Source organism: Anomaloglossus baeobatrachus, chromosome 6 (assembly GCF_048569485.1).
Source record: "Anomaloglossus baeobatrachus isolate aAnoBae1 chromosome 6, aAnoBae1.hap1, whole genome shotgun sequence".
NCBI classification, from domain to species: domain Eukaryota; kingdom Metazoa; phylum Chordata; class Amphibia; order Anura; family Aromobatidae; genus Anomaloglossus; species Anomaloglossus baeobatrachus.
In genome coordinates, this window is record NC_134358.1 from 166280482 (window position 1) to 166302570 (window position 22089).

General features: G+C 48.9%; 1 protein-coding gene across 3 annotated transcripts in view; it reads left to right on the forward strand.

Moving 5' to 3' along the window:
• The window catches only part of ROCK1 (Rho associated coiled-coil containing protein kinase 1), a 287747-nt gene that overhangs the window by 240916 nt on the left and 24742 nt on the right, over positions 1-22089 (forward strand). For 2 of the 3 annotated variants that reach the window (XM_075314471.1, XM_075314473.1), the window contains exons 28-31: positions 14568-14644; positions 16452-16540; positions 16698-16776; positions 18697-18958. In XM_075314471.1, coding sequence (XP_075170586.1) covers positions 14568-14644; positions 16452-16540; positions 16698-16776; positions 18697-18958 — 507 coding nt within the window. Of the gene's footprint in view, positions 1-14137; positions 14187-14567; positions 14645-16451; positions 16541-16697; positions 16777-18696; positions 18959-22089 lie in introns of those variants that run through there. The other variant, XR_012724294.1, reaches the window with a different exon arrangement.

A 22089-nucleotide genomic window follows, 5' to 3' on the forward strand; every position in this document is an offset into this window, starting at 1 on the left:
TCCCCCTGACGTTGTCAAGGGCTGGGCTCAGTGTCCCAAGGTGGATCCTCCAGTCTCCAGACTGGCGGCTAGATCCATAGTTGCAGTGGAAGATGGGGCTTCACTCAAAGATGCCACTGACAGACAGATGGAGCTCTGGTTGAAATCCATCTATGAAGCTATCGGCGCGTCGTTTGCTCCAGCATTCGCAGCCGTATGGGCACTCCAAGCTATCTCAGCTTGTCACGCGCAGATTAATGCAGTCACACGTGCCTCTGCTCCGCAGGTGGTGTCATTAACCTCTCAGGCGTCGGCGTTTGCGTCCTACGCCACTAATGCTGTCCTGGACTCTGCGAGCCGTACGGCGGTAGCATCCGCCAATTCGGTGGCAGTCCGCAGGGCCATGTGGCTACGTGAATGGAAGGCAGACTCTGCTTCCAAAAAGTTCTTAACCGGTTTGCCATTTTCTGGCGACCGCCTGTTTGGTGAGCGATTGGATGAAATCATTAAACAATCCAAGGGAAAGGACTCATCCTTACCCCAGTCCAAACCAAACAGACCTCAACAACGGAAGGTACAATCGAGGTTTCGGTCCTTTCGGCCCGCGGGCAGGTCTCAATTCTCCTCGTCCAACAGGCCTCAGAAGGATCAGAGGAACTCCGATTCATGGCGGTCTAAGTCACGTCCTAAAAAGACCGCCGGAGGAACCGCTCCCAAAGCGGCCTCCTCATGACTTTCGGCCTCTTCACACCGCATCCTCGGTTGGTGGCAGGCTCTCCCGCTTTTGCGACGCCTGGCTGCCACAGGTACAAGACCGTTGGGTGAGAGACGTTCTGTCTCACGGTTACAGGATAGAGTTCAGCTCTCGTCCTCTGACTCGATTCTTCAGAACAGCTCCGCCCCCCCGAGCGAGCCGATGCTCTTCTGCAGGCGGTGTGCACTCTGAAGGCAGAAGGAGTGGTGATCCCTGTCCCTCTGCAGCAACAGGGTCACGGTTTTTACTCCAACTTGTTTGTGGTGCCATAAAAGGACGGTTCTTTCCGTCCTGTTCTGGACCTAAAACTGCTCAACAAACACGTAAAAACCAGGCGGTTCCGGATGGAATCGCTCCGCTCCGTCATCGCCTCAATGTCCCAAGGAGATTTCCTAGCATCAATCGACATCAAAGATGCTTATCTCCACGTACCGATTGCGCCAGAGCATCAGCGCTTCCTGCGTTTCGCCATAGGGGACGAACACCTTCAGTTCGTGGCACTGCCTTTCGGCCTGGCGACGGCCCCACGGGTCTTCACCAAGGTCATGGCAACAGTGGTCGCAGTCCTACACTCTCAGGGACACTCGGTGATCCCTTACTTAGACGATCTGCTTGTCAAGGCACCCTCTCGAGTGGCATGCCAACACAGCCTGAACATTGCCCTGGAGACTCTCCAGAGATTCGGGTGGATCATCAATTTCCCAAAGTCAAATCTGACACCGGCCCAATCATTGACATATCTAGGCATGGAGTTTCATACTCTCTCAGCGATAGTCAAGCTTCCGCTGGACAAACAGCGTTCACTACAGACAGGGGTGCAATCTCTCCTTCAAGGTCAGTCACACCCCTTGAGGCGCCTCATGCACTTCCTAGGGAAGATGGTGGCAGCAATGGAGGCAGTTCCTTTTGCGCAGTTTCATCTGCGTCCTCTTCAATGGGACATTCTCCGCAAATGGGACAGGAAGTCGACGTCCCTCGACAGGAACGTCTCCCTTTCTCAGTCAGCCAAAACCTCCCTTCGGTGGTGGCTTCTTCCCACTTCATTGTCGAAGGGGAAATCCTTCCTTCCCCCATCCTGGGCGGTGGTCACGACAGACGCGAGTCTGTCAGGGTGGGGAGCGGTCTTTCTCCACCACAGGGCTCAGGGTACCTGGACTCAGCCAGAGTTCTCCCTTCAGATCAATGTTCTAGAGATAAGGGCAGTGTATCTTGCCCTAAAAGCGTTCCAGCCGTGGCTGGAAGGCAAGCAGATCCGAATTCAGTCGGACAACTCCACCGCGGTGGCATACATCAACCACCAAGGCGGAACACGCAGTCGGCAAGCCTTCCAGGAAGTCCGGCGGATTCTGCTGTGGGCGGAAGCCACAGCCTCCACCATATCCGCAGTTCACATCCCGGGCGTAGAAAACTGGGAAGCAGACTTTCTCAGTCGCCAGGGCATGGACGCAGGGGAATGGTCCCTTCACCTGGACGTGTTTCAAGAGATCTGTTGCCGCTGGGGGATGCCGGACGTCGACCTAATGGCGTCCCGGCACAACAACAAGGTCCCGGCATTCATGGCACGGTCTCACGATCAGAGCTCTGGCGGCAGACGCCTTAGTTCAGGATTGGTCACAGTTTCAACTGCCTTATGTGTTTCCTCCTCTGGCACTCCTGCCCAGAGTGTTACGCAAGATCAGGTTCGACTGCCGCCGCGCCATTCTCGTCACTCCAGACTGGCCGAGGAGGTCGTGGTACCCGGATCTGTGGCATCTCACGGTGGGTCAACCGTGGGCACTACCAGACCGACCAGACTTGCTGTCTCAAGGGCCGTTTTTCCATCTGAATTCTGCGGCCCTCAACCTGACTGTGTGGCCATTGAGTCCTGGATCCTAGCGTCTTCAGGGTTATCTCAAGAGGTCATTGCCACTATGAGACAGGCCAGGAAACCAACGTCCGCCAAGATCTACCACAGGACGTGGAGGATATTCTTATCCTGGTGCTCTGATCAGGGTTTTACTCCCTGGCCATTTGCCTTGCCCACTTTTCTTTCCTTCCTTCAATCCGGATTGGAAAAGGGTTTGTCGCTCGGCTCCCTTAAGGGACAAGTCTCAGCGCTCTCTGTGTTTTTTCAGAAGCACCTAGCCAGACTTCCTCAGGTACGCACGTTCCTGCAGGGGGTTTGTCACATAGTCCCTCCTTACAAGCGTCCGTTAGAACCCTGGGATCTGAACAGGGTTCTGATGGCTCTTCAGAAACCACCTTTCGAGCCTATGAAGGATATTTCTCTTTCACGCCTTTCGCAGAAAGTGGTCTTCCTAGTAGCAGTCACATCACTTCGGAGAGTGTCTGAGCTAGCAGCGCTGTCATGCAAAGCTCCTTTCCTGGTGTTTCACCAGGACAAGGTGGTTCTGCGTCCGGTTCCGGAATTTCTCCCTAAGGTGGTATCCCCATTTCATCTCAATCAGGATATCTCCTTACCTTCTTTTTGTCCTCATCCAGTTCACCAATGTGAAAAGGATTTGCACTTGTTAGATCTGGTGAGAGCACTCAGACTCTACATTTCTCGTACGGCGCCCCTGCGCCGCTCGGATGCACTCTTTGTCCTTGTCGCTGGTCAGCGTAAAGGGTCACAGGCTTCCAAATCAACCCTGGCTCGGTGGATCAAGGAACCAATTCTCGAAGCCTATCGTTCTTCTGGGCTTCCGGTTCCCTCAGGGCTGAAGGCCCATTCTACCAGAGCCGTGGGTGCGTCCTGGGCTTTGCGGCACCAGGCTACGGCTCAGCAGGTGTGTCAGGCGGCTACCTGGTCGAGCCTGCACACTTTCACGAAACACTATCAGGTGCATACCTATGCTTCGGCAGATGCCAGCCTAGGTAGGCGAGTCCTTCAGGCGGCGGTTGCCCACCTGTAGGAAGAGGCCGTTTTACGGCTCTATTACGAGGTATTATTTTACCCACCCAGGGACTGCTTTTGGACGTCCCAATTGTCTGGGTCTCCCAATGGAGCGACAAAGAAGGGAATTTTGTTTACTTACCGTAAATTCCTTTTCTTCTAGCTCCAATTGGGAGACCCAGCACCCGCCCCTGTTCCCTTCGGGCTGTTGTTTTTTTGTGTACACATGTTGTTCATGTTGAATGGTTTTCAGTTTTCCGAATTTCCTTCGGATTGCATTTACTTTAAACCAATTTATAAGTTTCCTCCTTACTGCTTTTGCACCAAAACTGAGGAGCCCGTGATGCACGGGGGGGTGTATAGGCAGAAGGGGAGGGGTTACACTTTTTAAAGTGTAATACTTTGTGTGGCCTCCGGAGGCAGAAGCTATACACCCAATTGTCTGGGTCTCCCAATTGGAGCTAGAAGAAAAGGAATTTACGGTAAGTAAACAAAATTCCCTTCTTTGCATAAGTTTTTTACATGCAGCCCGTCCGGTTTTTGCCGCTTGCGGCAGGCTACTGAGCATGCGCAGTGGGGAAAAAACGCATGCGGCAGCCGGATGCGGTGTTTGCTGCAGGACGCCGCATGCAGCGTCCATAGGCATGCATTGCAAATTGCGCCACATCGGCTGGATGCGGTGCGATGCGGTTTTTTTTTTGCCGGACAAAAAAACGTGCCAGGCAACGTTCCATCCAGCGACCGCATCGGCTAAATCTGCCGCATGCGGCAAAAACCGGACGGAACGCAAGCCCATGTGGCACAATACGGCATTAATGTAAGTCTATGCAAAAAAACCGCAATCGGCGGCAAAAAAAAAAACTGTTGCGGTTTTTCTGCAAAGCGCCGGATTGTGCCGCACAGGAAAAACCGGAGGTGTGAAAGCAGCCTTACTGACTTTATAAAATAGCTTTAAACATTAATACAGAGAGTACTAGTATATGTTTTAGTGATATTTTGTATGTACCCAGTCTAGGTGAGCGGTCACAGGTTTAGTGAGAATGGAGATACAGTTTGATTGCAGCAATGTATAGGACGGGGGATTCACCTTTTTAAAGTTTAAACTGAAATACTGTAAAGTGTTATTTTTTATGGCTCATTTATTTTTATTACATAGTAAATGTGTGGGAAAGAGAGGTCGGGTGCCTGCGAGAGTGGATAATAGAGCCATCGCCTGGAGCCAGCGCACTCATCTGAACCCACATTATGCTTTAGCATAAAATGACATAACTATACACCAGCACTGGGATCTGTAAGTGTGGAGGGGGCTGGCCCCACACACGGCTGTGTTACATAGCCACCATGTGTCTCTGATTGCTGCTTTTAACCATTTAGATGCCACTGTCAATCTCCGACATTGGCATTTACAGGGAACAAATCATTAGATTCATACTGCTAGAACCGCGGGCAGCATGAATCCGAGCCGGGCTGTGCTATAGCGTCTGAAGCTCTGTCGAGTATTGGGAAAAACATAGTTTGAGAACTGGCTGGGGACTATAGTGAGAGACCTGATTAGTCTGATGATGTCCCTCGCCAGCTTCTCTCTGCCCTGCTCCTGGTGATTGACAGGTCTATCCCATGTGTGCAATGGAAAGAGCGAAAATGAAAAATCGCTCAATCCTTAAGACCAAGAAAGTGCCATCTGTCAGAGAGCTCAGGTGCTCACACAGCTTTAGATCAGTTCTTTACATAATTTCCCATACACTTACTCGGCCAAGCGCTCACGTGCTCTTTATTGGAAGCGCTCAGTGCACGGTGGACTCATCTGGCAGCCATCACCTGCCGGCAAAGTAAATGCAGTTAAACAAGTGATTACATTATGTATGTGGATTTCCCTCTGTATTGTGGTGTCCACGTTCTAGTTGCTGATCTGTAAGGTGGTTCTGCTGCCCTGTGAGATTTCCTACATCTATAGGATGACGTTATAATTCAATAGTAATTCCTTATTAAGTGTTATAAATGATGGCTTAGACTCTGTATATAGCACACTCTTCTGTGCTATTCCGAAAACATTCAAAAGCCTGAACATATGAACAGCACGTCGTCTTCACCTAGAAATGTATATGTTCAATCTCTTCAGCATTTTAGTGATCATTTTTAGTTGTGTTTTGGCGCTAACTTGCCTGAAAAGGCTGTCATGTGCATAAATCCTAAAGTAAACTTGCTGCTAACAGAAGCTCAGGCAAAGATGGCCGACCATAAAACGATGTTCAGAAAATCCAATTAAAGTAGCAGCATAAAGTAAAAACATATCAGAAATATAGAATATATGGCAGTATCAGGTTTAATTGATGGGACAAAATTCAGGTAAATCATTCCCATTAAAGTGAACCTGGGTACATATTGCTCATCCCTGCGTAACCGTCCCTGTATACACTAGCATGGATAAAGGGATCTTTAGAAAAAGTATTTCTAAAGATCTTTTACCATATGCTAATGAGCGAGGGCACCAGTCCCCTGGGTGTTAGTTCTCCAGCCAGTCGCCCCTCATTAGCATGTTAGTATGTCCCTGTGGGCGTGCTAACATGCTAATGAATATGCAGCGTCACAGGATGATCTCACTCACCTCTCCGCTGCCATCGCGTCTAACGGGGGATTTCGGCTCAGTGCGCATGACCCCGGAGTTTGGGTCATGCGCACTATGAAGCCGGGTGTACACGTCCTGGCTTCAAACAGAAGTAGTGCGCATGACCCAAACTCCGGGGGTCCGGTGCACGGAGCCGAAATCCAGCATCGGACGCGATGTCAGCAGAGAGGTGAACAAGATCGTGACGCTGCATATTCATTAGCATGATAGCACGCCCACAGGGACATACTAACATGCTAATGAGGGGCGACTGGCCGGGGAACTAACACCCAGGGGACTAGTCCCTGTGCTCATTAGCATAAGGTAGCTAGAAAAACAGAAGCACTGATAGGGTCTTACCAGATAAATAAACAAGGTAATATATGATATAATATACTCACCAGATGTGGCTGTGAAGGGTCACAACCACCATAGATAGCATGTGATAATGGCAGCTGCCGCAACCCCATGTGGAAATGTCTTCAAAGCAGGAGGACAAAAAGGGTTAATGCCACGCAATCCGCCAGAATAAGATGTGGAAATGTTGATAGATTAATAACTCTTTTATTCCATAGTTCCTCGCGTTTCGAGGTATGAAAAACTCTTTCTCAGGACCAGAATATCAACAAACTGGTTATTATGGCGGATTGCATGGCATTAACCCTTTTTCTCCTCCTGCTTTGAAGACATTAGCATAAGGTTAAAGATCTTTAGAAATACTTTTCTTTGTCGCTCCATTGGGAGACCCAGACAATTGGGTGTATAGCTACTGCCTCCGGAGGCCACACAAAGTATTACACTTTAAAAAGTGTAACCCCTCCCCTCTGCCTATACACCCTCCCATGCATCACGGGCCCATCAGTTTTATGCTTTGTGTTGAAGGAGGCTGACATTCACACAATGCTCCACATTTTAGTCAGCAGCAGCTGCTGATTATATCGGATGGAAGAAAAGAGGGCCCCTAACAGGGCTCCCGGCATGCTCCCTTCTCACCCCACTGAGTCGGCGGTGCTGTTAAGGTTGAGGTACACATTGCGGGTACACAGGCAGGAGCCACATGCTGTTTTCCTTCCCCATCCCTTAGGGGCTCTGGGTGAAGTGGCATCCTAACCGGTCATCCAGCCACTGGGACCGGGCTCCCTCCGCAGCGCCAGGGGGAATCTGCCGGACAGGAGACTGAGTATCGTCAGGGACATGGCCCTGCATCTACAGGTACTCTGTGTCCCCTTTGGGACGGTGCATGAAGCACCTTGGCCTCAGACGCTGCAGCGACTGCGGTGTGGATTTTTTGACCGGGACTACCGCGCCGACCGTGCCTGTTTGCCGGCCGCGGTTTTTACTTTAGTCCCCGGCTTTTGCGGCCTAGTATGTTACACTCCCGCCCCTGGGCCTGCCAGTCAGGGGGAAGGGCGGGACGGTCGGTATGACGCCGACGGTGAGGGCTGGAGCACACTTCGTGTCCTCCTCCCCCCTCACTGTTCACTATGGGGCGCAGATTCCCGCACTTTTGTGGTTCCGCCCTCGGCTCCCTCCTCCCCTCGGAACACCGGCAGCCATTGTTATATGGCTCTCAGTATGATTCTGCCGGTGGAGAATCGCAGAATGTGCTCTGCAGCTGATGGGAGAGGGGGTTCCTAACCGGTCGCCATGCACTGGGACCGGGCTCCATCCGCAGCCCCTGGGGGATTCTGACGGACAGGAGACTGGACATCGTCAGGGACAGAGCCCTTCATCCATAAGGTACTCTGTGTCCCCTTTGGGGACGCTGCATGCAGCACCTGGGTTGCAAACGCCGCAGCGGTTGCTGTGTGGTTGGTGAGACCGGGACTACCGCGCCGACCACGCCTGCTTGCCGGCCGCGTTTTTAACTTTAGTCCCCGGCTGTTGCGGCCTAGTACCATATACTCCCGTTCCCGGGCCTGCCAGTCAGGGGTAACGACGAGACGGCTGAATGGACGTCGGCAGTGAGGGCTGGAGCATACTTGGTATCCCCCTCCCCCCCTCACTGTGCACTGTGGGGCACCAGTTACCCAAACGGGTGCTGGCCACCCTTGGGTGCCGAAGTGTGTATTATATATATATATATATATATATATAATATATATATATATATATATAGATATATATATATATATATAATATTATATATGGTATATGATTTCACTGTTCGGCAGCACTATTTGCTTTTGGCTATATGCCCTCGCTGATTACTAAGAGGTGACAACAGCAGGTCGTCCGCAAACAGTAAGGGTGCCAGGGCACAGGCTTTCTTTGCAACCTGTGCCTCTTGTGCGGCTATATTGCCGGCAGGTTCCACCTATCATTGCAAATGCATGGCCCCTGGGGCACTCACTCAGCCGGAGCCTCCGGCACTGGTGGGACCCTTTGCTCAGGTGGTACCACTGGTTTCCACTGCACAGATGGCAGGGACAGAGTTTGCACGTTTGACTGAGCAACTCTCTGAGTCGTTTTCACATTCCATGGCCCAGTCTATGAACAGAGGGGCTGCTAAGATACTGGAAGCTTTGCTGTCCAGACCGGTAACACAGGGCCAGGGCGCTGTGAGTTCATCGCTCCCAGGCCCCTCTGGGTCGGTACAACAAGGGGCTCCTGGGGTAACACCCAGATCCCACGGTGAGAACTCCGACATGGACCGCGGCCTCAGACAGGCTAACCGGGCTCGCTGGGAACCTTCCACGACTTCATCACGCTGTTCGGGGTCTCAGCTTGAGGACTCTCGGGAGAATGAAGCGGAGGTCGCAGCTCAGGGCTCTGAACCTGACGTTGCTCTCAATCTGGATACACCTGAAGGGGACGCCATAGTAAATGACCTTATAGCGTCCATCAACCAGGTGCTAGACCTCTCTTCCCCATCTTCTCCTATGGAGGAGTCGGCTTCACATTGAGAGAAACACCAGTTTAGGTTTCCCAAATGTACACGGAGTGCGTTTTTTCGATCACTCTAACTCCAGAGAGGCTGTCCAGAAGCACAGAACTTTCCGGACAAGCGCTTTACTAAGCGCCTTAATGACACACGTTACCCTTTCACTCCTGACGTAGTTAAGGGTTGGACTCAGTGTCACAAGGTGGATCCTCCAGTCCCCAGAATGGCGGCTAGATCCGTAGTATTAGTGGCAGTTGGTTCATCTCTCATGGATTCCACTGACAGGCAAATAAAGCTTATGATGAAATCCATCTATGAAGCCATAGGCGCATCTTTTGCTCCGGCCTTCGCAGCCGTGAGGGCACTCCAAGCTATCTCAGCTTCTCTGGCTGAGATTAATGCGGTCGTCGGCCGCCCCAAACCGCATCCTCGGTCGGTGGCAGGCTCTCCCGCTTTTGCGACGCATGGTGGCCACATTTCCAAGACCGATGGGTGAGAGACATTCTGTCTCACGGTTACAGGATAGAGTTCAACTCTCGTCCTCCGACTCGTTTTTTTCAGAACATCTCCGCCCCCCGAACGGACCGTTGCGCTTTTTCAGGCGGTGGACACTCTGAAAACAGAAGGAGTAGTGATTCCCGTTCCCATTCAGGAACGCGGTCGCGGTTTTTACTCCAATCTGTTCGTGGTGCCAAAAAAGGACGGCTCATTCCGTTCCGTTTCGGACTTCAAATTGCTCAACAAACATGTGACAACCAGGCGGTTTCGCATGGAATTCCTCCGATCTGTCATCGCTTCGATGTCCCAAGGTGACTTCCTAGCATCAATCGACATCAAAGATGCCTATCTCCATGGCAGATCGCTCAAGAGCATCAACGCTTCCTGGGACGAACACCTTCAATTTGTGGCACTGCCTTTTGGCCTGGCGACAGACCCACGGGTCTTCACCAAGGTCATGGCATCCGTCGTAGCGATCCTACACTCTCATGGCCACTCGGTGATCCCTTACCCAGACGATATCCTAGTCAAGGCACCCTCACGGGTGGCTTGTCAACACAGTCTGACCGTTGCTCTGGAGACTCTCCAGAGGTTCGGGTGGATCATCAATTTTCCAAAGTCAAATTGGTCTCCGACCCAGTCACTAACGTACCTCCGGATGGAGTTTCATACTCTCTCAGCGATGGTCAAGCTACCGCTGGACAAACAGCGGTCGCTGCAGACAGGGGTGCAATCCCTTCTACGGGCCCAGTCGCACCCCTTGAGGCGCCTCATCCACTTCCTGGGGAAGATGGTGGCAGCAATGGAGGCAGTTCCATTTACGCAATTTCATCTGCGTCCTCTCCAATGGGACATTCTCCGCAAATGGGACAAGAGGCCGACGTCCTTGGACAGGAACGTGTCTCTGTCTCTGGAAGCCAAGACCTCACTTCAGTGGTGGCTTCTCCCCACTTCTCTGTCGAAAGGAAAATCCTTCCTGCCCCCATCCTGGGCTGTGGTCACGACAGACGCGAGCCTGTCAGGATAGGGAGCGGTTTTTCTCCACCACAAGGCTCAGGGAACCTGGACTCCGACAGAGTCCTCCCTTCAGATCAATGTTCTGGAGATAGGGGCAGTGTATCTAGCCCTCAAGGCGTTCCATCGGGGGCTCGAGGGCAGGCAGATCCGCATACAGTCGGACAACGCCACGGCGGTTGCGTACATCAACCACCAGGGCGGCACTCGCTGTCGTCAAGCCTTCCAAGAAGTTCGGCGGATTCTGCTGTGGGCGGAGTCCACAGCCTCCACCATCTCCGCGGTTCACATTCCGGGCGTAGAAAACTGGGAAGCAGACTTCCTCAGTCGCCAGGGCATGGACGCGGGGGAATGGTCTCTCCACCTGGACGTGTTTCAAGAGATCTGTTGCCGCTGGGGACCGCCGGACGTCGATCTCATGGCGTCTCGGCACAACAACAAGGTCCCGGCATTCATGGCACGGTCTCAGGACCACAGAGCTCTGGCGGCGGACGCCTTAGTTCAGGATTGGTCGCAGTTTCAACTGCCTTATGTTTTCCCTCCTCTGGCAATGCTGCCAGAGTGTTGCGCAAGATCAGGTCCGACTGCCGCCACGCCATTCTCGTCGCTCCAGATTGGCTGAGGCGGTCGTGGTACCCGGATCTGTGGCATCTCACGGGGGGGCAACCGTGGGCGCTCCCAGACCGACCAGACTTGCTATCTCAAGGGCCATTTTTCCATCTGAATTCTGCGGCCCTCAATCTGACTGTGTGGCCATGGAGTCCTGGCTCTTAGCGTCCTCAGGGTTGTCTCAAGATGTCATTGCCACTATGAGACAGGCCAGGAAACCAACGTCCGCCAAGATCTATTACAGATCTTGGAGGATCTTCTTAGCCTGGTGCTCTGAGAGGGGGTTTACCCCCTGGCCGTTTGCCTTACCCAGGTTTCTTTCCTTCCTGCAATCGGGATTGGACAAGGGTTGTCTCTCGGCTCCCTCATAGGTCAAGTCTCGGCGCTTTCCGTGTTTTTTTTTCAAAAGCGTCTAGCTAGGCTTCCGCAGGTCCGCACGTTCCTGCAGGGAGTTTGCCACATAGTCCCACCTTACAAGCGTCCGCTGGAACCCTGGGATCTCAACATGGTTCTACGGGCTCTTCAAAAAACCACCTTTTGAACCGCTGCGGGATGTCTCTCTATAACGTCTTTCGCAGAAGGTGGCATTTCTAGTGGCGGTTACTTCACTCCGTAGAGTGTCAGAGCTTGCAGCGCTGTCATGCAAAGGCCCTTTCCTGGTATTTCACCAGGATAAGGTGGTTCTGCGTCCGGTCCCGGACTTTCTCCCTAAGGTGGTGTCCACTTTTCATCTCAATCAGGATATTTCCTTACCTTCATTTTGCCCTCATCCAATTCACCAATATGAAAAGGATTTGCATTTGTTAGATCTAGTGAGAGCACTCCGGATCTACGTGTCTCGCACGGCGCCAATGCGCCGCTCTGATGCGTTCTTTGTTCTTGTCGCTGGCCAGCGTAAGGGGTCGCAGGCTTCCAAGTCAACCTTGGCTCGGTGGATCAAGGAACCGATTTTTGAAGCCTGCCCTTCTTCTGGGCTTCCGATTCCTTCAGGGCTGAAAGCCCATTCTACCAGAGCCGTGGGTGCGTCCTGGGCATTGCGGCACCAGGCTACGGCTCAGCAGGTGTGTCAGGCGGCTACCTGGTCGAGTCTGCACACTTTCACGAAACACTATCAGGTGCATGCCTATGCTTCGGCAGATGCCAGCCTAGATAGGCGAGTCCTTCAGGCGGCGGTTGCCCACCTGTAAGAGGGGGCCGTTGTTGGCTCTTTTTATCGGGGTATTCTTTTACCCACCCATGGACTGCTTTTGGACGTCCCAATTGTCTGGGTCTCCCAATGGAGCGACAAAGAAGAAGGGAATTTTGTTTACTTACCGTAAATTCCTTTTCTTCTAGCTCCTATTGGGAGACCCAGCACCCGCCCCTGTTCCCTTCGGGCTGTTTGTTCTTTTGTGTACACATGTTGTTCATGTGCAATTGTTCTTTTGGTTCATGGTTTCAGTTCTCCGAACATCCTTCGGATTGAATTTACCTTAGACCAATTTATAAGTTTCCTCCTTCCTGCTTTGGCACCAAAACTGATGGGCCCGTGATGCACGGGAGGGTGTATAGGCAGAGGGGAGGGGTTACACTTTTTAAAGTGTAATACTTTGTGTGGCCTCCGGAGGCAGTAGCTATACACCCAATTGTCTGGGTCTCCCAATAGGAGCTAGAAGAAAAGGAATTTACGGTAAGTAAACCAAATTCCCTTCTTTCTAAAGATCCCTTTATCGATGCTAGTGTATACAGGGACGGTTACGCAGGGATTAGCAATATGCACCCAGAACTGCTCATGGTTCTGGGTGCATATTGGACCTGACAGGTTCCCTTTAAAGGAAATCGACACCTTCAGGAACAATCCTCTACTCGGACATTCACTTCTTAAATACTATATCCCCTTTATAAAGAAAAGGAAAACACCATAAACTCTCCTCCTGTATCGGTGCTTTTCCAGTGCTGTTGGCGTTGGGTCTCCTGACACTCGTGTGACATTGCAGGGCTCCAGTAACAGAATAATGACACGAGCCCCGGTGCTAATATCACCGGAGCAGGAGGTGAGTATAGGGGAAATGCAGTATTTAGGAAGGGTTTGTCTGAGTAGTGGACAACCCCTTTAAGTGCATGTATTTTGGGCAAAAATCATTTCTGCAATTGGATTTCATAAAATACTTGAACCTTTTAGCTTCTACAACTCCCCTGCTTCATTTTTTCTAACAGAGGTTGCTAACATGTACCAGCCAGTGAGCTTGTTCTGATGGCCTGGTTTGCAACATTTTCTCCTTCCGTCTTTTTTTTTTTTTCCTTTTGAACTGAAAGCGGTGCAAGTCAACTTCGATGTGGTCATAAATCAGCACAAAGGAGCTTAGCGGAAAAATCCGTATTACAAGCTCTTTCAGAAGGAGCTCACTGACTGGTTTGCTGTTTTACCTATTCTGCAGTCTTCACTGCGATATTAGAGGTTGTAGAAGCTAAATGTTTACAATTTTTTATTAAAACCCAATTTCAGAAATGTTATATTTTGTTAGCCAAAAATATATGTTATTCAGAAGACAAAAACCCTGACACTGTCCATATCCTTTTCGGTGAACACTTAGACACATTCTCATTGTTTTTCGCCCACAGCATGAATTGTGGAGTATCGGGTGGATGTTAGCCGCGTAGCTTTCATTTATGTCATTATTCTTCCCGTATCTCGTTTTGCTAGCATTCAGCGCTGTTGGTGGATCATCATTTCGTAGGTGTGTGTGTGTGTGTGTGTCTTTGAAGTGTGTTGTTTGTATTTGGGGAAGAAACTGTTAACATTAATGAGACCCGCTTGTAGCAGCCCTAGGCTTAGTGTTAGTGAATGGAGCATATGCTTCGCTCGCACACATCACTTGTCAGATGGTTTGGTCTATTCTTCCCACTAAATAAAATGTTTGTCTCTTATTCTCCGTCTAGTCGAGTCTACCTGCATTCCTTATTTCTTTCTCTCCTATTCTTGTCTTCTGTGAGTAAATGGTAACGCACATCTGCTTGTTATTGGTGGCCACATTTTCCGTTCGCTTGTTGCACTTTATTCTTCCAATTATGATTTCTCGCTTTCAAGTCCTAAATCGTTTTGGTTTATGATGACATGTTGTTGTTTTTTTTTTTCAGTTTTACCATTTTTATTTTGATAAACTCTTCATGGTCAACTTGCAGTTGTTACTGCAAGTTATTCTTCTGTGTTGTGGGCATGAAGTGTTGACGGCTCGGTCATTCTTTGCATTTTTATGCTGCACGTTTCTGTGTTTGGTACTATGCTATACTGCTTCACCAATTCAAATGATTTAATACCATGGTTGTCCTTTCTTTTTTTTTTTTTTTTTTTTTTTTTTTTTTTTTGAAGAATCCGAATCAAGAATTGAGGGCTGGCTTTCCATCCCGAACAGAGGAAATATCAAAAGGCATGGCTGGAAGAAACAGGTATCAAGTTAAAATTAAGTATTGTGCACATGGGAAAAAATAATAATATCCAGGGAGACAGATTTCAAAACCACTGACTTATTTTTTTTCCATCGCCCATACGCAAGCTTTCTTTCCATGCAGTGCGGTCTTTAACCCCTTCACGACATTTGATGTACGTTTACATCATGGTCGGGTAGGGATTCCTGCAAAATGACGAAACTAGAAATCATGGCGATCATGTGTGTACAGGGGCCGTGCCCTGCACAATCGCCTGGAGCTCAGCGTAAGTCATAGCCTAGCTCCGGCTGTCAAAGCCTGGGGAAAATTTTGGTGGCTGGGAGAGTTAATGTGCTCCCACCCAATCAAGACCTCTTCCCCCCCCCCCCACCACACACGCACGCGCACACACACACGATCACAGGGGCCCAATCGTTGCCATGGCTACCCAAGGTCAAATGACAACCTTTTGGGTCTGCCATCTATGGTGGTATGTTAAAGGGAACCTGTCACCAGATTTGGTGACTATAAGCTGCGGCCACCACCACTGGTCTCTTTTATATACAGCATTCTAACATGCTGTATGTAAGAGCCCAGGCCGCTGTTTAGAACGGAAAAATTACTTTATAATACTTGCCTAAATGGTCGGTATGGTGCAGATGGGTCAGATAGGTGTCTCCATTGTCTGGGTTCGGCGCCTCCTCTTTCGGCTATATTTGTCCTCCTTTTTGTAAATTGAAAAATGACTGCTAGCTGCACATCTGCTGATCAGCTCAGCAGACATGTATGAAGAATAATTAAATGGTCGGAGTCGAACAAGGACGAATAGATATACAGTATGTCCATGGTTGTGAAGGGGTTTAGGGCTTAAAAATTCAAAGTGCTAAATTTTCACATTTTCTGGGACAAATTTTTATTATTTTCATAAATAGCACTAATCCTATCAACCAAAATTTACCATGAACATGAAGTACAATGTGACACAAAAAAACCCTGAAAATCACTGTGAAATATTGAAGGGTTTCAAAGTTATTACCACATAAAGAAACCCAGGTTAGGCTTTGGCCCGGTCAGGAAGGGGAAAACAGGCTTAAGGGTATGTGCGCACGTTGCTTCTTACCTGCTTTTTACCTGCTTTTTTGCTGCTTTTTCTTCTGCGCTGTTTAATGCCAAAATTGATGTGTTCTTCTATTCAAGCAAAGTCTATGGGAATTTGGGTTTCTTGTTCACACTATGTTGTTCAAAATGCTGCCTTTTTGTGGCAGAACTTTGGTCAAAAACTCAGCTTTTCAAAGAAGCAACATGTCAATTGTTTTTGCCATTTGGGTTTTGCACTGCAAAGCTGAGCTTTTGACCAAAGTTCTGCCACAAAAAGGCAGCATTTTGAACAACATAGTGTGAACAAGAAACCCAAATTCCCATAGACTTTGCTTGAATAGAAGAACACATCCATTTTGGCATTAAACAGCGCAGAAGAAAAAGCAGCAAAAAAGCAGGTAAAAAGCAACGTGCGCACATACCCTAAGGGTGAGGGGGTTAATAGGGTTTGTCCAGGCTTGTGACTAAAGTCTGCAGTCTTGTGGTCATGTGCAGACTAGACGAGCGCGGCCTCAGTCAGTACAAGTGAGCGAGGCTGGACATGCTAGTTTGACTCTTTAACGTAGTAAGAAAATGTCATTCCTGGGAGTGTGATCGGCTCAGGTCTGATGTCTGGATGCTCTTCCCTTTACAAAACTTAATACGTGTGATTTGTTTAAAGTGATTTCAGGTTGTCTGTTGCTGCTTAACTGAATATATCGGATTAATTGTGCACTTTGTGTCTCTGCAGTATGTTGTGGTTAGCAGTAAGAAGATACTATTCTACAATGATGAGCAGAATAAGGAGCAGTCCACCCCATCCATGGTACTAGATATAGAGTAAGTACTATGACTCGCCTTATATACTTAGAGGTTCACCGAAATGGTTCTTATCTGTAGATAATTTGAATAATCACATTTGAGGTGTCTGTGTATCTTAAAAGAAATAAAAAAATATAATTAAAAATGATCTAATTTACGTGTTTAATTTGTTTAGTAAGCTTTTCCACGTCCGCCCTGTTACACAAGGAGATGTTTATCGAGCGAATACGGAGGAGATCCCGAAGATATTCCAGGTAAAAATGCCCAATTTTAATGCTCCTAAGGAAATATATTATAAAAAAATATACAAAAATATTAACCCTTCTGTAATAGTACATCAAGGGCCCTAAGTAAAGTATACCGACAAGGTGACCAAGCATGCAATGTCTGTGCTTGTGCGATTACCAGTAGAAAGAAAGCTTCATCGGAAAGCATTACACATTCTGCAAATGATGGAAAAACACTGATATACAGTATGGTGCAGCGGTATGTCTTATGTCTGCTCCATGTGAGCCCGCATCTTTGTTGGCAGATGATGGCTGTATTATTCAGCCAGTATTTGCCACAGTGATCTCTCGGGCCACAGTGATCTCTCGGGCCACAGTGATCTCTCGGGCCACAGTGATCTCTCGGGCCACAGTGATCTCTCGGGCCACAGTGATATATCTGACTGGAGCAAAACTCCATCCACAGCTTTTAACCTGTTAAATGTCAGTCAATCTCTGCTAGCATCTTTTACAGCCCACGTTCCAGGGGTTCCACTGTCCTAACTGACTGTTGGCTCCCCAATGGGTTACAATGACCGCTGCAGTCTTCTGAAAACCCACGTGCCTGTCATGACTGAACCCCTATATGAGCCAGCCTGTGGTACCGCCACCTTCATAAAAATCTGGTCAAAATATAAAGTTAATTAATCCGATCATTAAAAATTATGTAATGAGTAAATGACTAAGAGCACAAAAAACAAGCCCTCACACAGCCACATCAACTGAAAATGTTACGGTTCCTGGAAAATAAAGACAGAAGTAAAATAAAAAAATGTTATTAATTTAAAAAAAAAAAAAAATAATCATCACAAGAGAATAATAAAAAAAAACCTACACATGTTTGGTATCACTGTAATCATACTGACCTGGAAAATGATATTGCCTGGTCACTTCTACCATATAATGAATGCTTGAGCAAAACTTCATTCCATGCACTTTTTTTTTCACCTCACTTGGAATTTCCCCCCACCCCCTTCTGTTTTTTAGTACATCAAATATTAAAAATAAATGTTTTTATTAAAAAAAAACTCCTCCTGCAAAAAAAGCCAGCAGTCATACAGCTTTGTCAACATAAAAAAAAAGTTATGGCTTTTTGAAGAAATGAAAGTGCAAAAATAGAAAATCGCTAAGTCACATAGGGGTTTATACTGTTAATCTAACAATCAAACCGGATTCTTCCACTAATTGTGGATGTTCCCTGTGTGTCTGTACAGAGTAGGGGTGACCACTAATAGAGATGGTGGCAACTCACCAGATACTCAGTGTCCCTGACAAGCCTGACAAGTTTTATCACTAATTTTTTTTCTTTCTTTTTTGACTGTATTCCTAATAGCACACTGATACGAGCTGCATTTTGCCGGCCATTTTCTGTATAATCTACCATGGCAGTCCTCTTTGATCGTTTGGCACAGTGTATTTATTATTGATAAAATATAACTAATAAACATAGATTTGGAAAAAAAAACACGTAGTAGAATGCTGGAGGGTTTGTTGTATGTTTTTGTTTTGTTTTGTTTTTTTTTTGGCTTACCAACCCACAATTAAATGACTTAAAGGGCTCATTCACTTTGCACATCGGCCTACTTATATGACGCTGTTGAGTTCAGGTCAGGAAATCCGCGGCCAGTGCCTGCATTGTGGTCTGTAATCTGCCCGATGTCCTCAGACATCTGAATGAGCCCAAACATACATGTTCTTCCCCAACATGGAATGTGTAGAAACGAGAAAATTAGAAACTCCATATTACCATGTTAATAATGAAAGAATGGTCCCAAAACGGCAAAATAAGAAACCAAAAGTAGTCTGGCCATAAGGGGTAAAAAATGCCATCAATCCAGTCCCCTGAACATTTAGACATGAATGCTGTAGCCAATATCCTTTCTCATTGTGTATTTTCCATCCCGTTAGATACTTTATGCCAATGAAGGAGAATGCAGGAAAGATGTGGAGCTGGATTCAGTGCAGCAAGTGGAGAAGACCAGTTTCCTGAACCACAAAGGGCACGAGTTCATCCCTACCCTCTACCATTTCCCAGCCAATTGTGAAGCTTGCTCGAAGCCATTATGGCATGTTTTCAAACCGCCACCGGCACTGGAATGCAGAAGGTGCCATGTTAAGTGCCATAAGGACCATCTGGATAGAAAGGAGGAACTCATAGCTCCTTGTAAAGGTCAGTACCACACACCACTAGCATCTTTCATTTGTTACTTCTGTTCATCTTTTGGGGCTAAACTAGCCATTGCATTAGCTAACATTATTTAGGCCCCTGCTAGCGAACACATGGATTTATGTGTAAAGTAGGTGTTGCACAATGCTTAAACATAGCATGTAGCTAGCCCTACAGATTACATAGCTCCCGACTCCCACATACACAGGAACACTTGGCTGAATATTCCTGTGTACTCTGTGGTGAGCGGAGTGAGCTTCTGCCAGAATCATCTGCCCACAAAACAATAGGATCAGACGATTCAATTCCAACCACCCAATCCCAGGGGCCAGGCGGCGGGCCTTCTTATGCATTTGTTCACTGAATCAGCTGACAATCTAATGACAATCCCCTATATACATGCATAATGGACTACCCTGTGTGCAAGGATGCCCTATAACTCGCATGAGTATTGGAACGCATCACTCGGTGTGGCCGCACACTGCCCGGACAGGAGCAAGTCAGCTGCATAAAATACATGCAGCTGACCCGCTCCTGTCAGCAGAGAAGCCAGCCGCACCGGGTGATGCGTTCCGATACTCATGCGAGTTATATGCTCGTGTGAGGGCACCCTAACACAGAGACTCGCCATGTTATTAGAAGTCAAAGAGGCAGTACATATAATTTTCTTTATCGTTCCTTTGGGAGACCCAGACCTTGGGTGTTTAGCTTCTGCCTCCGGAGGACACACAAAGTACTACACCTAAAAGTGTAGCTCCTCCCTCTGAGCTTATACACCCCCTGGTGAGCCAGTCCCAGCCAGTTTATCGCTTTGTGTTCAGGAGGCATACATCCACACATGCATTCTCATATATGATTTTTTTGCTTTTTGGAAAGAGATTGAAGAAGTGCGGGTCCACGTCTGGACTCCCGGCATGTCCCTTCTCACCCCACTGTGTCGGTGTTGTAAGGTTGATTTCCAAGGCTGGAGCCTTACATGCCGTACTCCTTCACCATCCCTCCTGGGCTCTGGCTTGAAGTGGGAGCCAGCGCGGTCTCCATGCCTGGCTGGACACCGGTCTCCGTCCACAGCCCTTTAGGACTCTGCTGGACCGTAGCACTCATCCCCAGGGACCTGGCCCTGCGTCTCAGCAGCTAAGTACCTGAGACGTTCATATGTTGGGGGTCCCTGTTCTTTATTGTATGGGGAGAGTGTGTTTGTATTTATTTTGACATTTCCGGCGGGTTCTCTGGCTTTCGCCCGATAACCGCGCCGATGGTGCCTGCGCGTCGGCCTCGCTGCTTAAATTTAGGCCCCGGCTTCGCCGGAGGCCTAGTTTTTGTTACCGGCGGCCATTCCCTCGCATGTCACTCATGCAGAAGGACAGGCACGGCTCCTCTCGGCGGCCGTCCTGCACAGGGGAGGAACACTCCCCACTGCTTGTGCGTGACTCCTCCCCTGCAGGTCTCTATGGCCCTCCAGATCCCGCTTTCCTACAGGAACGCCCCCGTCCCGCCCCCTCTCTTTGCTCCGGCGGCCATTTTTTTGGACAGGGTTCACTCTGCGCTGGGCCATCCTGCACTCTGCATCCCTGCTAAGGTGCTGTGCATTGGAGGTCCGGGCTTCGGGATCTGGAGGGCACACAACACCGCTTCCAGCGGTCTGGTAAGCCACAGCCGGTCTCTGGTTGTGGACTTCTGTATATACTCCCTGGGGTTCATTCTCTTTGTAGAAGCTGTCCCCACTCCAGCAGCATGTCTCACACGAGGAGCAATAGAAAAGAGGGGCGTGCACACTAATGTGAGGTGCTAGTGAATGGGAGAATCCCTTTAGTATAAATATAGAAGTACACTGCACACTCAATGAAGTGAATAATGTATTAATTTATTGAAAATTCAAAAAAGCCATGCAAAGGAAAATGAACTAAAGACAGAAAATTGCTCTGACGTTGCGGCCACAGGCCTTGTTCAGAGTCTGTCACTAATAGTTCTGTATTCCAGGGAGAATGCTGTATCAATATATTAGTAGAGAGATTGCATATATGGTATGAATGGGGTATCAGGAACGCCTAGGATATATTCTCCGAGCCTGTGTGGACGCCGGCGCTCACATGCCTTGGCTGTATGGAACGTCAGAGCAATTTTCTGTCACACGAGGAGCAAGGCTCCAAAGCTTTATACTGTATGCGCTGCATGTAAGCTCCTGCTGCCTGAACCGAGCACCTATCCACATTGTGATGTCTGCTCTAACTTGGAGGTGCCAAAGCCTGGAGCCTCACCCCCAGTGGTCTCTCAGGCTGCTTCTGCACCTGTGGCTGAACCCCCGGCCTGGGTAGAGTCCTTCTCTAGGTCTATCTCCCAGTCTTTTGCTGAGTCCATGGGACTTCTGTCCAGGACTTTGAATATGCATCAGCCCCTTTCGCAGGGTGCCTCTAATGCTCTTGCTAAGGGTCCTTTAGGATCCCTATCATCTGACCTCCGTCCACCGGAGCTCACAGAGGATTCATCATCAGGGCACAGACCCCGTCCTCCTAAGAGGAGCCGCAGGGTTTCCTCTCCCTCCTCATCCCGCGGCTCTGATTCAAGAGCTGACTCGCAAGATGAGGAGGATGCCTTTACAGGGGGCTCGGAGGCTAACTCCATGTGCCCCATTGATCTTTCCGAGGGTGACTCAGATCTTAGTGACTTGATTGCTTCCATTAATTCTGTACTGGATCTCAATCCGCCAGTATCAGAGGAGCAACCCTCTCTGGCAGAAAAGCACCAGTTTACCTCGCCTAAGAGAGTAAAGAGTGTGTTCTTGAACCACTCCAATTTTCAGACCGCTGTGACCAAACCCAGGGCCTGTCCTGACAAACGCTTCCCAAAGCGTGGTTCTGATGACCGTTTTCCCTTTCCAACTGAGGTGGTCAAGGAGTGGGCTCACTCCCCAAAGGTAGACCCTCCGGTGTCTAGGCTCTCAGCCCGGACCGTTGTGTCGGTGGCTGATGGCACTTCCCTTAAGGATTCCACTGACCGTCAGATTGACCTTCTGGCCAAATCCGTATATGAAGCGGCGGGGGCCGCATTTTCCCCAACTTTTGCAGCAGTGTGGGCTCTCAAAGCCATCTCTGCTTCTCTAGAGGAGATGCATTCCCTCACCAGGGAATCTATGC